Source organism: Xenopus laevis, chromosome 6L, assembly GCF_017654675.1.
Source record: "Xenopus laevis strain J_2021 chromosome 6L, Xenopus_laevis_v10.1, whole genome shotgun sequence".
Classification (NCBI taxonomy): domain Eukaryota; kingdom Metazoa; phylum Chordata; class Amphibia; order Anura; family Pipidae; genus Xenopus; species Xenopus laevis.
In genome coordinates, this window is record NC_054381.1 from 116251067 (window position 1) to 116264591 (window position 13525).

General features: G+C 37.7%; 1 protein-coding gene across 1 annotated transcript in view; it reads left to right on the top strand.

Moving 5' to 3' along the window:
* The window catches only part of lama3.L (laminin subunit alpha 3 L homeolog), a 153387-nt gene extending 141422 nt beyond the window's left edge, over positions 1–11965 (top strand). Inside the window, exons 65-77 of the mRNA XM_041566398.1 lie at positions 535–652; positions 737–877; positions 1888–2018; positions 3414–3548; positions 4495–4645; positions 5101–5264; positions 5946–6135; positions 6448–6588; positions 7402–7561; positions 7644–7771; positions 8504–8597; positions 8974–9093; positions 11446–11965. Coding sequence (XP_041422332.1) covers positions 535–652; positions 737–877; positions 1888–2018; positions 3414–3548; positions 4495–4645; positions 5101–5264; positions 5946–6135; positions 6448–6588; positions 7402–7561; positions 7644–7771; positions 8504–8597; positions 8974–9093; positions 11446–11591 — 1819 coding nt within the window. The 3' untranslated portion in view covers positions 11592–11965. The remainder of the gene's footprint in view (positions 1–534; positions 653–736; positions 878–1887; positions 2019–3413; positions 3549–4494; positions 4646–5100; positions 5265–5945; positions 6136–6447; positions 6589–7401; positions 7562–7643; positions 7772–8503; positions 8598–8973; positions 9094–11445) is intronic.
* Positions 11966–13525: the final 1560 nt, after the last annotated feature.

The following is a 13525-nucleotide window of genomic DNA, read 5'->3' on the forward strand; positions in this document are numbered from 1 at the left end:
GATGGAAGAAGTCCATAAAGTTTGGATTTAGTAAAATACTAAACTGAAGCCAAACCCAAAGTTCATCTAAATAAAAATGGTGGCCTGTGTTACCCAGTGTATTAAAGTCACATCATTCAAATTCACTTCTGCTGAGCACTAATCCAATCCCGTAAAAAGTTCCTGATTCGGTGGATCCTTTACAATTTTATTAGGAATGCAATATTTTGACATTTTAGATAAAGCAGAAAGAGTGAAACTACATCTTTATGTATAAACATAAGCACATGTATATGTATTAACACTTGGTCAGAAGGATGAACAGTTGAGAATAAAAGACTAGAATTAAAGAACACACCTGATTAACAGGTACCCTGGTAACTTATACAACTGAAGTAGGGATTAGCTTGGCCTTACATAAAAATTTTTTTAAAAGTAGTAGTTGGGAAAAAGTAATAAGTGAGTAGAGCAGACAACAATGTACAGATAACTCCTGAATTGTTTGAATTTTCTGCAAGACGGAACTCTAATTGGACCTTCCTTTCTCCCAAAAAGGTTTAAAATCCAAACACCTCCATTCCGTGGCTGTGTTAAAAATGTGAAGACACCAACTAGCTCAGCTACATTTAATGAAACGTATGGTGTGAGTCGGAGGTGCTCCGATGACTGGAATGTAAGCAGAAATTCATAAAAATAATATTCTTTTGCCAAAGTGTGAACCTTATTGTTGTTAAAAGTCACTTTTTTTTTTTTAAAGATTGTCCGTTCAGCGGAATTTTCTCGTGGTGGAACTCTTGAACTGAAACCAGATGGATTTAAATTCCCCCAGAACTTTCAAACATCATTTGGATTTCAGACATCTCAGCCCAGTCCCATACTGCTTAGCTATACAACACAGGTATAGGCATTTTATCTTCGGAAATTTCCCCAAACAGAGCAGGTTACTGGAAATATAGTCACATATTATAGAGGGATAGCCAGTAGTGTAAGAATGGCATGTATATTGGTATAGTATCAGTGCCATTTGATTTTGGAAAAACTTACAGTACAGTAGTATAAATTCATTTGGGACCTATCCATGTCAAATTTATCACATTCCTACTTTTTACTTTTACACAGTTTTCAGTAATTTTACAGTGATCTGTAAATGTAATTGCTGTTGAAAGCAGTTTCTGATTATCTTCCATGATTAAAAGTATCATTAAAACATTGTATTGGTAGTCACAGCTCTTCCCACAATGCTTTGCACATTCTGTCATTGACTTTCATTGTGGGGCTTGGCACTACATTCTTTCTTTTACCTGACAAACTGGAAAAAGAATAGCACAGGATAGTCAGAAACTGCTTTCAAATGCAATTTCATTTACAAATAGTTTGACTTTTTTATTAATGCAACTTGGAAAATTCCTTATAATTCCATTTTCATTATTTGGTGAACATCTCCTTTAATTCCCACAAGTACTTGGATATTTTTGGGATCTACTAGTCACTGACCTTAGGTACCCCCTCGCTCTCCCCAGAAGGTAATTTCATGACTCTCCAGGAACCTTATGCTTATAAGTCCTTCTTATGGCTGCAGTTCACAGTTCTCCTCTTTAGCGATTGCTGTCTTTAACATTTGTATTCTCTCCTACTGTCATAACCCCTCTTAAGAAACTTCTGTAAGGACCCCTTTAAATTCTATCACTGACATGACAATTGTGTTAAGATTTTTGGTTCGGTGATATGAGCACAGACCCATGTTTTGGTGGGGTCTCAAAAAGACCTATACATTTGCATGAATTTGTTCTGTCAAACAGTTTAATGAGCCCTTAATCATCTTTCTTTTAGTGAAACTTCTCTGTGAAATATTGGTTATGTATCCATAGATGGTCCCACTAAACATTCTTAGTATTTTCTTACCAACAGTTCGATGAATTAAGGATCTCTCTAGATGAAGGGGTTGTGAACGTAAAAACAAAAAATAACAAGCTGCAAACCAAGGGAAAGTATCTGGATGGAAACACTCACTATGTTTCTCTTATCAAAGAGGATGATGAGTAAGTATTCAAAAAAAACTATATATGTGTAATTCAAATCTACCAAGATATTCATTAACCACTACCAAAGCAGAATTATTAACATACTGTAAAACAGACCTATATTTAGCAGTGGCATTTCTTACCAGTATATACTGTCCATAGTGAATGAACAACAGTTTATTTTTCACAACTGGCAGTGTTTCACATTGATTAATACTTTAGTATATAATCTTAAAATCCATTACAAAAGAAATGATCTTTATCAGAGTTTAGGGGGTTATTTACTAAACTCTGAATTGCAAAAATACCGAAACATTTTAACCTGGGATGGAAAAATCCGAATCAGAAAATCCAGCATTGCAGACCTGCATATAAGTCAATGGGGGAAGTCCCAATGATTTTCTGTGTGCTGGGTTTCGTGCAATACCCCAAAGTTTTCTGAGTTTTTGGGCAAAAAGCATAAGAAATCAGAGTTTTAGGGTGAAAAATCCCAAAAAATCTTGAAAATCTGATTTTTTTCCCGCAAAGCAAATTTTCAGGAAAATTTAATAATAAATAAGCTTAAAAAACCTGAGCGGACATGATTGGAGTTGGTAGCAGAAAATGTTGAGATAAAATCAGACTTTGATAAATAACCCCCTTAGTGTTGCCGAGTTCAAGTACTTGTCACACACTGGAGGCTTTTTTATCAAAAGGTTTTAGAGGTTTTTTTTCCCTTCGAATAAGCACACATTTTAAATAAAAATGAAATATCTTCTTAATTATTTAAAAATCCAAATATAAAAAACTTGATTGAATAAAATAGTGGAAAAAAACTAAAAATACCTTGAATTTGTGGGTCTCAAATTGGAAAAAAAAGATTGGATTTTGCCTAGGACAGCTTCCATTGTCTTCTACATGACCTCGCAAGCTTTTTAGATGCCATTTGACTTTTTTTAAGGTTAATAAATACTTGATTTAAAGTTATTACTCAAGTTTGTAAGTTTTAGCTCAGAAAAATTTGAATTGCAATAGAAATTAAAATTAGAGTATTGATAAATCAGCCAGGTAAGGTCTGTCAGCTACGAAATATGCTAATGTGTACATCCTTTCATATATAAGTGAATAGGAGGCCTATCCAAAATCTGGTGAGCATTCTTGCAGTCACAAGTACATATATTTGTCTATACCTAACCCTGCTGCTCAGGGTCTGCATTCTAATGATCTTTAACCCAATAATAACGATACACATTACACAAATAATAATGCAGGGTAGCCCTGCCTCAGTCTACATAGACATAGATCTTGCCATCTAGAGCTTGCAATGAGTAAAATGTTGGAGGTTTATTGACTGCCAACCCTGGACTATAACTATATACTGCAATTCTTCAGATGCTTTCATATTTAAAACCGATGCAATTTGATTGCTTTCAGACTCAGACTGTTGGTAGATGAAGAACAAGTAACTGAGATTGTTGGATCCTCAGGGGCACTAGGCACTTCCATTGGTGATATAAAATTTGGTGGAAGCAATTTTGAGGGATGTATCTCCGATGTTTTCATAGAGAGGTAAGTTATGTTGACCGATATTTTTCTTGACATATAGCATCACCAAAGTAAATTAATATTCTTACTGTGTGTATTATGATACCCATTCTAACAGTACACTGGGGATGGCCTCTATTTTCAGTATGGGATCTACTGTATGTATAGTTAAATGTGATTTTGTTCATTTTAGGTTTAATGGTTACAGACCAATATCATATCACAGTATAAGGTAGAATCATTAGATGTTTCAGTTGCATGGCATCTTTTTATTAAATAAAATTACATAATATGATTACAGATGAAGCCACATGGATTTGTGAGTTAAATGCGTCATGACTCAGAGTTAATTGAAGAAACTGTGTTATCTAAAGTTATCTTAACTCATTTAATGCATTTAACCTTTTCATTAGCATACCAAAGCACCATTGTTCACAATGGTGAATGCTTTAATTAGATGGGATGTTGTGACACAGTTTTCTGTGTTAAATGAGATAAATGGGATATCTGTGTTTAGTTATTCTGTGTCAAACAGACAAACCAAAGTGGCTGCATCTGTATGCATTAAATGATACACAGCTTATTGCGTTAAATTATGCTGTAATACACATCATACACTGGTCTAACTCATCACTATTGATTAGAGAAATAAAGCTCCAAGCTAGTGGTTGTTGGACTTTCTTGGTGGACCACAAATATATGTTAATCGCTAATCTAACTATAAATGAGCTCTAAGATTGGCTTTCATGTTTATCTAGGAGAGCAAATAGACTGAGAGTTCCTCTGCTTTCCAGAGAATTGAACACCACTCACTATGGAAAGCAAAGGAACGTCAAGCCCCAAATCCATCACTTCATAATGATGAGTGAGGGGTTGTATTACACTGTGAGCCTCAGGGGAGGGAACTGGTCTCAGTGAGCACACAGACTATACTATGGTTTTATGTACTAAAATGCCTTTATATTTTCAGGATGGCTAAAACCCCTACTGTTCAAAATTTGATTGATAACACTGGAAAGAGGCAGGTCTCCCTTGGAACATGCAGCGTTGAGGAGCCTCCGATGCCCTTGATACTGAATGATTTTAGAAGTTACAGTTTAACGCTGAATGAGGATGACATGGTAATTCATAGATTATAGATCTTTTAATTAAAATTCTTTATAGGGGTTGTAAATAGGTTAAATAGGATCTTTGACCCTTTATCTTTACTGTGAATTTTTGTATTTGTTTCCCTTTGTCGAAAAATTCTCCAAACCAGTGAAAAATTTGCAAAATTTTTGGCAAATGTATAGTCAAGTCAAGTTTTTGCCATGTTTTATTCTTGCGCCAAATGCATTGGAGTCACTTGCGAAACTACAAATTGTTCCGCAAATCTGTATCAGGCAACAAAAATTGCTAATCCATACAGGCAAAACAGTGAGTTAATTAGGAATATGGTTTATTCTACTAAAACACACTTTTACCTTTGAATGGGTTAGTGTTGATGACACAACCCTCCTCAGTAAAGTTGTTTGTCGATGTCTGATGTCAGAGTTGTTATATGTGAGTGACTTGACTTGATTTGCACTTTTCCAAGAACTTGATAAACAGCGTCAACAAAGTAATGAAGAAAAGTCAGAAAGAGTTGCATGGCTGCAGTGCTTATGCCAACCTAACATCAGCTGTGGGATCTTACCAGTTTGGAGACTCTTCAGCAAGTCACTTGCGATATGAGCTCAATAAGGCGGTGTTGAAAGACAGGTAATATATGGAAAGAGCTTCCTGCTGCCCAAAATTCCTATATGCTTTGACAGATCATTTTGCACTCTTAAATTGTGTCAATATTAAGTTGAACATTAGCATGCCTGAGATACATGATCATTATTTGAAAAGATGTGGGTTACTTTTATATACCAACAACTGGATAGTATGCAGTAGTGTCATTTAAGCTGAAGCCATGGCTTGGGTAGCTGTAATGAACCTGATAAAATTAATTAACTAGACATATTGTATTTGTCATAATACTGGTTTCTGCCAACTGCCAGCTACCCAACTACACAATACAATATAAGTCCAATACAATATATGTCCCGAGCTTTCTGGATAACAGGTCCCATACCTGTAGTTGAAGGGATATCGCCTCCAATCAATGGAGTCAGTAGCAAAGCACACAGAAGGGGAACAGAGGATTGAAGGAGATAGGACACATTAGCAGCCATAAATGTACCAGTAGTCACTGTTAGTAAATGTATTATTGTCTATAAACCTAAATGTTTGTTGATGGTAGCTCTTTGACATATTGAATATATGTTTTTCTTTTATTTGCTTCATTTTATATAGACATCAAATAAAGATATGCAGAAAAGGTTGTTGCTTACTCTTTTGTTTGATGATTTTCCTCTCCTTGTGTATCAGTCTGACTTCGTGTTGCCTCTGTTACAGGTCCCATTTCTCTCTGGATGTGCGCACCACTGAATCATCAGGGCTTATTTTCTTGATGACTGATGAAGAGGAGACCAGCCACCTTTCACTTCATATTTCCAAAGGACGCTATGTTTTTTCATTAAGCACTAAAGGAAACAAATTGAAAATAAGGAGCCAAGATAAATACAATGATGGGAAGTGGCACACGGTATGCATTTTAGCAAATGTTTGCCCTCATGCACAGATTATGTAGTGCCCAAGGGGCATAATCCTAAATCTGTGGCATAAGTACCTTAGAAATAACATTTTACATTTGCACAATATATTTAGTATTCAATTAGCAGTGTAAAGGTGGATGTATAAGCTTAAATAGTAAGTGGGGTAGTAAGTATAATTGCATTAGAACATACCTTATGCAGTATTACTTACTATGGCATAACTATTGATGTTTACACACACATCATCCAAATACACAGAAATGATTTTTCATGAGGCAATATCTCTCTCTTCTTTTTTAAAGGTGATATTCAATTGGGATGGACTCAGTGGCCGTCTGGTTGTTGATGGGCTAAAGGCACGCAAAGGAACTTTGACTAAATATTTTGGCCTTGAAAGAATGACGTCTGTCCTTGTGGGTGGAGTCCCATCACATAAAATTCAGGTACACATATATGTTTTAAACCCTTCCTTCTATAAACAATCTAAACAAAAATCTAATCCGAAAAAATAGCAGTTGGTTAAAAGGCAACGAAAAAAAGCCATAACTTATATCGAACTTCTAATCTATTGGGACTGAAGCCCACATGGTAGGGGTCTTCTACTAAGAAGCAATAAGCTATATAGATGGACAGCATCATTTCATTAGGAGACCTTTCCATACCATCCCTCTAAATAAATGTAAGAGTAGAGCAACTTAATTTGCAGTATTTGAAAATAAGTCCTTTTTGTTATTGTAAGTTTGTATATAGCTACTTTATTGGACAAAGGAGACATGGGTAGGCATGGATATACCACAAGCCTCAGTGGTCCCCAACCAATGGCTTGCGAGCAACATGTTGCTAACCAACCCCTTGGATGTTACTCACAGTGGCCTCAAAGCATGTGCTTATTTTACAATTCCTGTCTTGGAGGCAAGTTTTGGTTGCATAAAAACCAGGTGTACTGCTAAACAGAGTCTCATACAGCTGCCAGTCTACATGGAGCTAACAAGTAGCCAATCACAGTCCTTAGTTGGCATCCCCGACTCTTTTTACATTTGATTGTGGCTCACAGGTAAGAAAGGTTGGGGGTCCCTGCCACAAGGTGACAAACTTTGCCATGAGTGATAGGCCTTTCCAGATCAGGGGTGGTTATAACTTTGCGCCAGCCTTTACTAAATAATCATCCATTGGCCGGTTCAGTTTCATGATTTCACTGGAGTTACGCTTCTTTCACATGAATACTCAGCGTGATAATGTTTATACCATTTTTCCAGTCTGTTCCCAAGAAAAGCTTTTCAGGCTGCCTGAAGAATTTGAAGCTAAATGGATTAGCATTAGAAGGACCATCTCACACCTTTGGCGTCACACCATGTTATGATGGATCTTTTGAAAAAGGAATATTCTTTGCACATGATGGAGGACATGTAGTTATTGGTAAGTAGCAGTTCTGGCAGCCATGAAATATATGACTTGCTTCTATTTTACTGAGAAAACTTACCTTCATTTTCATTTGTAGATAATTCTTACAATTTGAATATGGACTTCGACATTTCTTTAAATATCCGTCCACAAAGCCAATCTGGAGTCCTGTTTCATACCGGCAGTAAAGGGCAACAATTCAGCCTTTATATGGAAGCTGGAGAGGTAAGTGTTTCAGAAATACTAAACTTCCTCGCAGCCACATCTGACCGAGAATTCTGGGTGTTGCAGTTTACAATACAACTGGGACACCAGGGGCCACCCAAAAACCTTAGACCAGGGGCCCACTCTCAGTACTAATATTCCTCATCTCCTTAATCAACCTCTATTCTCCTAGTCTGTTCTCTTTATACTATTATCAATTATTCCAGCTATGTAGCCTCTTTGTTCTAATGGAAATAGGGAATGGCCATGAAATAGCCCAAAAGTTTAGCAGCATGAGGGCCCACTGACACCTGGGCCCACTGGGAGTTTTCCTGGTATTCCGGTGGTCCAGTCAGACACTGGTGGTGCTGACATTCCCTGGGTACCTGGAGTTTTATCACTATGGTCACTCTATTTGCAACATAGGAACCCAGAGGATATCCTACTCTCTGTGGCCAAATAAAACCTGGTGATAAACCTTTTCTACAACAAGCTGTGAGTGTGGTTCCTAGTGCTATACTCACGTAATCTATACAAAATACGGAATAGATACTTATTATACTGCATTCAAGCCATACTATTTTTGTAATGGTGTACACTTACCTAGGTAAGCATCATAATATAAAGGCATCCTGCAGTACACCTTGCATTATTTAGCTTTCATCTATGCAGTTTATCAGGTGCCAACATTTGCTCCTATTTAATCTTTGTTTTGCATGTACCTTACGGAATTTGCCTTGTTTCTGTTTTTAGCTGATACTGTCTGCAGACAATGGATCTGGAGAGGTTCTGGTCTCAGTTACACCACAAAGAGCCCTGTGTGATGGGAAGTGGCACATAATAAAAGGTATCACCTATTGTTTTCTTGATAAAATACCCAGATGGCACCTCAGCTTTCCTCTTTCTACAGTATGTTTATATCTGTGTCAGTTTCATTTGTGAGGCTCTGATATTATGAATTGTAGTAGCCGTTTACAAAACAAACAGATCATGTGCCTTCGCTCTGCATTTTAACTGGCCTATATAAAAAAGTTTCCAATGTTAGCACAGTTGTCATTCAAATAATTGGCCCAGGTCTGGACTAACAACCTGCAGATTCTGGCAAAAGTGTTAGTAGGTTTTGTAAAGGTGAACTATGCGTTTAACAAAGGCAATTTTGATAATACTCATTATCTTTTGCACAGAGGATTCTAGCTGAATTTCTATCTTATTTTCTTTTACAGCAAGCCTGAAACAAAATGTTGTGCAGCTGGAAGTAGACAAGCAGTCAAAGCAATCTGTCATGCCTAGCTCTTTAACTCACAACAACCCTGACACTCGGTTATTTATTGGAGGCCTCCCAGGTAATTCATTGTTACATGGGTTATATTGATAACACTTAACTTGCCCTTTAAGAAATGTGTGAATTATTTGTGATCTATAAACTGGGACAGTAATCTCTAAATGTATTAAGTGGAAATATTAAATTGCCATATCATGTGTTAAAGAGAATTAATTCCCTTCCCTGTGAAGGCACATCATGTGTATGCTATATACAAAGAGAAGGCTCTGCCCTCCTTATCTACTAACTCAAGCACAGTTTTTACAGACCTACTAAATTATGCAACAATCAGATGTTTGCTTACTTAAACACTTATACCAGTAAAAATCTGCTGATTTAACATGAGCAACAATATTACTACTAACAGGAAAGTCTCTAAAGGCCCCCATACACGGGCTGATAAAAGCTGCTGACAGACCGAATCGTCAGCTTATTGCCCGTTTGTGGGGCCATCGGTCGAGCTTCCCTGATCGATATCTGGCCGAAAGTCGGCCAGATCTCGACCAGGCAGGTTAAAAAATCCCGCGTATTCGTATATGCGGTCCCACGATCCGACCACCCGTATCAGGTGCATTATAATACCATCGTTGGGCCCTAGGGCCCGCGATCGGATCAGCCAGATATCACCCACTTCAATGTGGGCATATCAGGGAGAGATCTGCTCGTTTGGTGAAATCACCAAACTAGCGGATCTCTACATCTATGGCCACCTTAACTGTGCTAAAACTAGTGTTCAGTGCCTCAGACTATTAATCATTGCAGATCTGATTCCAATGAGGACACTATCTTCAAGGAGTTTGTATGGTCTCCCTTTGTCTGCATGGGTTTCCTCCCACACTCCAAATACATATAGGCAGGTTAATTATCTCCTAATAAAACTGACCATAGTGTGAGTGGGGCAGGGACTGATGTATAATGTATTATTTACTCCAGTCTGGCTGCACTCTGCACAAAGCGGCAGAATTGAACATTCGAATTTTCAATTTTTTTTTATGGTCAAAACTCTCAAATTCGAATTGTGAATTATCCAAAACAAAATCACTCGAATTTCAGGTCTATTTATCATACTCTGGCCCTATAAGAACGCAAATTCTACTATTTGCCTCCTAAATCCTGCCGAGTTCATGTATAAGTCAATGGGAGACGTCCAGGGACCAATTTGAACATATTAGTAGCCTTCCTGACATTCAAGATTTTTTTTGGAGAAAAAAACTTGTATCGAGTTTAGTCGAATTAGTTTCGAATTCAATGCCAGTTTATCGAGTCGGTAAAATTAGTACGAGTTTTAGATATTCAATGTTTTTTATTAGATAACCTCCCCAATCCGATTTCGAGGATATTCCGATTTAAAGGAGTTTAAAAAAACTCACATGAATTCAAAATTCGACCTTTGATAAATGTGCCTCCAAGTGTCAGATTAGAAATTTGGGGGGCGATTCACTAACTTCGAGTGAAGGATTCGAAGTAAAAAAACTTCGAATTTCGAAGTTTTTTTTGGGCTACTTCGACCATCGAATGGGCTACTTCGACCTTCGACTACGACTTCGAATTGAAGGATTCGAAGTAAAAATCGTTCGACTATTCGACCATTCGATAGTCGAAGTACTGTCTCTTTAAAAAAAACTTCGACCCCCTAGTTCACCATCTAAAAGCTACCGAAGTCAATGTTAGCCTATGCCCTATGGGGAAGGTCCCCATAGGCTTGCCTAACTTTTTTTGATCGAAGGAATAATCCTTCGATAGTTCGATCGTACTATCTGCGCTAAATCCTTCAATTCCCAGTCGATTAATTAACCCTCGATATTTGACCCTTAGTGAATCAGCCCCTTGGCATTAGGTGCAGAGGGAAGTGCCAGTGGGCTCAATACAGCTCTCTCCTTCCCGCCTACCACAGGGCAGAAGGTAGAATGGCTTCTGTCATTGCTCCCTGATTTGGGAGTGGGTGGGAACTCCTAGGTGCCTGTAGTAATACAGTACGGCACATTAGAAAGCAGGCAGCGCTGTATTCATTGGGGAACACATGCAGATCTCTGCACTCCATTTTGTGGCAATTCAGTGAAGGGTAGACCAAAAGTGTGCAAAAAAATGGTGGTTTACAGTTTTACTTTGAACTCTGCACGCTGCCCTTTTTCAACAACCCCCTATGATCTGTGTAATGCAGTGTAGAATATATCAGTGCACTGCTATATTATTTTAATTTCAACGTTTTTAAGTGTTTTGGATACAGACATAAGAAACCAAATAAAATGGGGTACTTACTGTATAAATCACAGCAGATCTCTGATTGGTGCAGGGTTTAGGACGTCATTACTACCGTTTTAATGTTGGTGGATGATATATCTGCAAAGAATTAACAGTTGTCTATCTGTTGCAGATGCTTTGGAAGTGCCACGGCTCCCTGTGAAGAGTCCGTTTGTTGGCTGCATGAAAAACGTGAACGTCGATAACAAAATCATTAACGTCAGTAAAATCTCTACGTTTTCTGGTGCTATTAGTTTGAGCAGATGTCCTGCTGTTTAGCCGAAATGTGCCGCATCACGTATTCATCCCTAGGTTGTATACATCCAAACGGAAACATGGATCCCTACTGCTGAGTGGATGTGTTATTGTACAAGACTTGACAATCACATTGTTGTAAATTGTAAAACCCAATTCTGAGGAAAGTCAGATTTGAATGAGAAGGTTGTTGGCTATTTCCGGTTTGTGCATGGACAGTGCACCTACCTCAGCAATTACACTTGTCATTTGACACAGAAATGGTGCTTGTTTTTAAAGATTTATATGTACAGTATATACAGTATAATATCTCATCTCTGTCTTTCAAACCATCCAGACTGAAGTATCATTTTAAGTAAAATAAATAAAGATCACTTTACTGTGATTACATAACCTGACTACACAAATGCAACAGTGCTTCCGTTTAGTTCCATCATAGAGAAATGATACATAAAGAAGAGAGGATCATGTCTTATCATCGGTTGGTTTGCTGTTTATGTAGAATATTTATTTTGTGTGATGGTTGATGATCTGAATCAGTCACAGATGCATACACTTTTGTCCAAACTGGTTTTCCGCATTAGATATATTGGTATTTTGTATAAAGAATTATTCCTGGCAGGATACAAATGTATTCTATGTACCCTGCAGTCTCATTGGAAAGCTGTGTGCCTCCAATTGATTCTATTTACACTGAAATCAATTAGTGTAATTAATAGACATGCTGTTAACCAAACATTTCCAATCCTCTCCTGCACTGAGCACAGAACCTTACAATATCTCATAAACACAATTAATAACATGCAAAAATAGGATATCAAGTCGCAGATGTTGGGTAATTAGGAGAGGAAGAAATTAGCTAAGAATCAACAAAGCAAAGACATTCCACTCTCTCTGTAATAATTTTGCTCTGTATTAATGCCCACCATGGTAACCAGATAGCAGTCACATTTCTGTTTGTGCTGAGAATCCATTCTAGCTCTTATTAACTCCTTAACCTGCCATACTAGGAAAATAACAGTTCATGGCCATTAGTTTTGTCCTTGTTGAAGCACATTTGCCAATTGATATGTAGTACAGAGTCTGTTGTTACATTTATGGCAGGATTGGCACCTGCTGGAAACATCCTATGGTGTTTGTGTGTGGATAATACCACCTTCTGTGCAACCTAGAGTTGGTCTCTGCTGATAAATGATTAGAGCCATAAAGTATTTGGTCTGTTCATCTAAAGCCTCTAGTTTTGTGTTTTTAATACCTTTATAGTGCAGGTGCCCTTTTGAGGTTCAAAATTTTGCTGAAGGCCCTGCTGTAAGGAAAGGCTATATGTGTTCAGTATAGGAAAGCATTTACTGTATGAGCAATTCAGCCATACATTCAAGGCTATCTACATAAGTAAAGTGTTCTCCCCAATTACTCCCTAACTTATCTTTAGCCTGGAGTCCAGGAGTATTTGTTAAATAAGCATTGTCCCAAATCGCACCCTAACTAGCTATCAACCCCCCCCCCCACCCCAGTCACTAGTTAGAGATCTTACATATCTCTTAAAGCAGGAGTCTCCAACATTGTTTACCCATGAGCCACATTCAAATGTAAAAAGAGTTGGGGAGCAACACAAGCATGAAAAAGTCCCTTGGGGTGCCAAATAAGGGCTGTGATTGGCTATTTGGTAGCTCCTATGTGGACTGGCAGCCTGAAGGAGGCTCTACTTGGCACTATACTTAGTTTTTATGCAATTAAAACTTGCTTCCAAGCCAGGAATTAAAAAATAAGCACCTGCTTCGAGGCCCCTGAGAGCAACATCCAAGGGGTCGGACAGCAACATGTTGCTCACGAGCTACTGGTTGGGGATCACTGTCTTAAAGGATTATTAAACCTTTAAGTGTAAAATTGATGCATCTAAGCATCTTTGTCATTTAAATTCATTATTTATTTTCTTTTTATTCCAAGATATTAAGGGA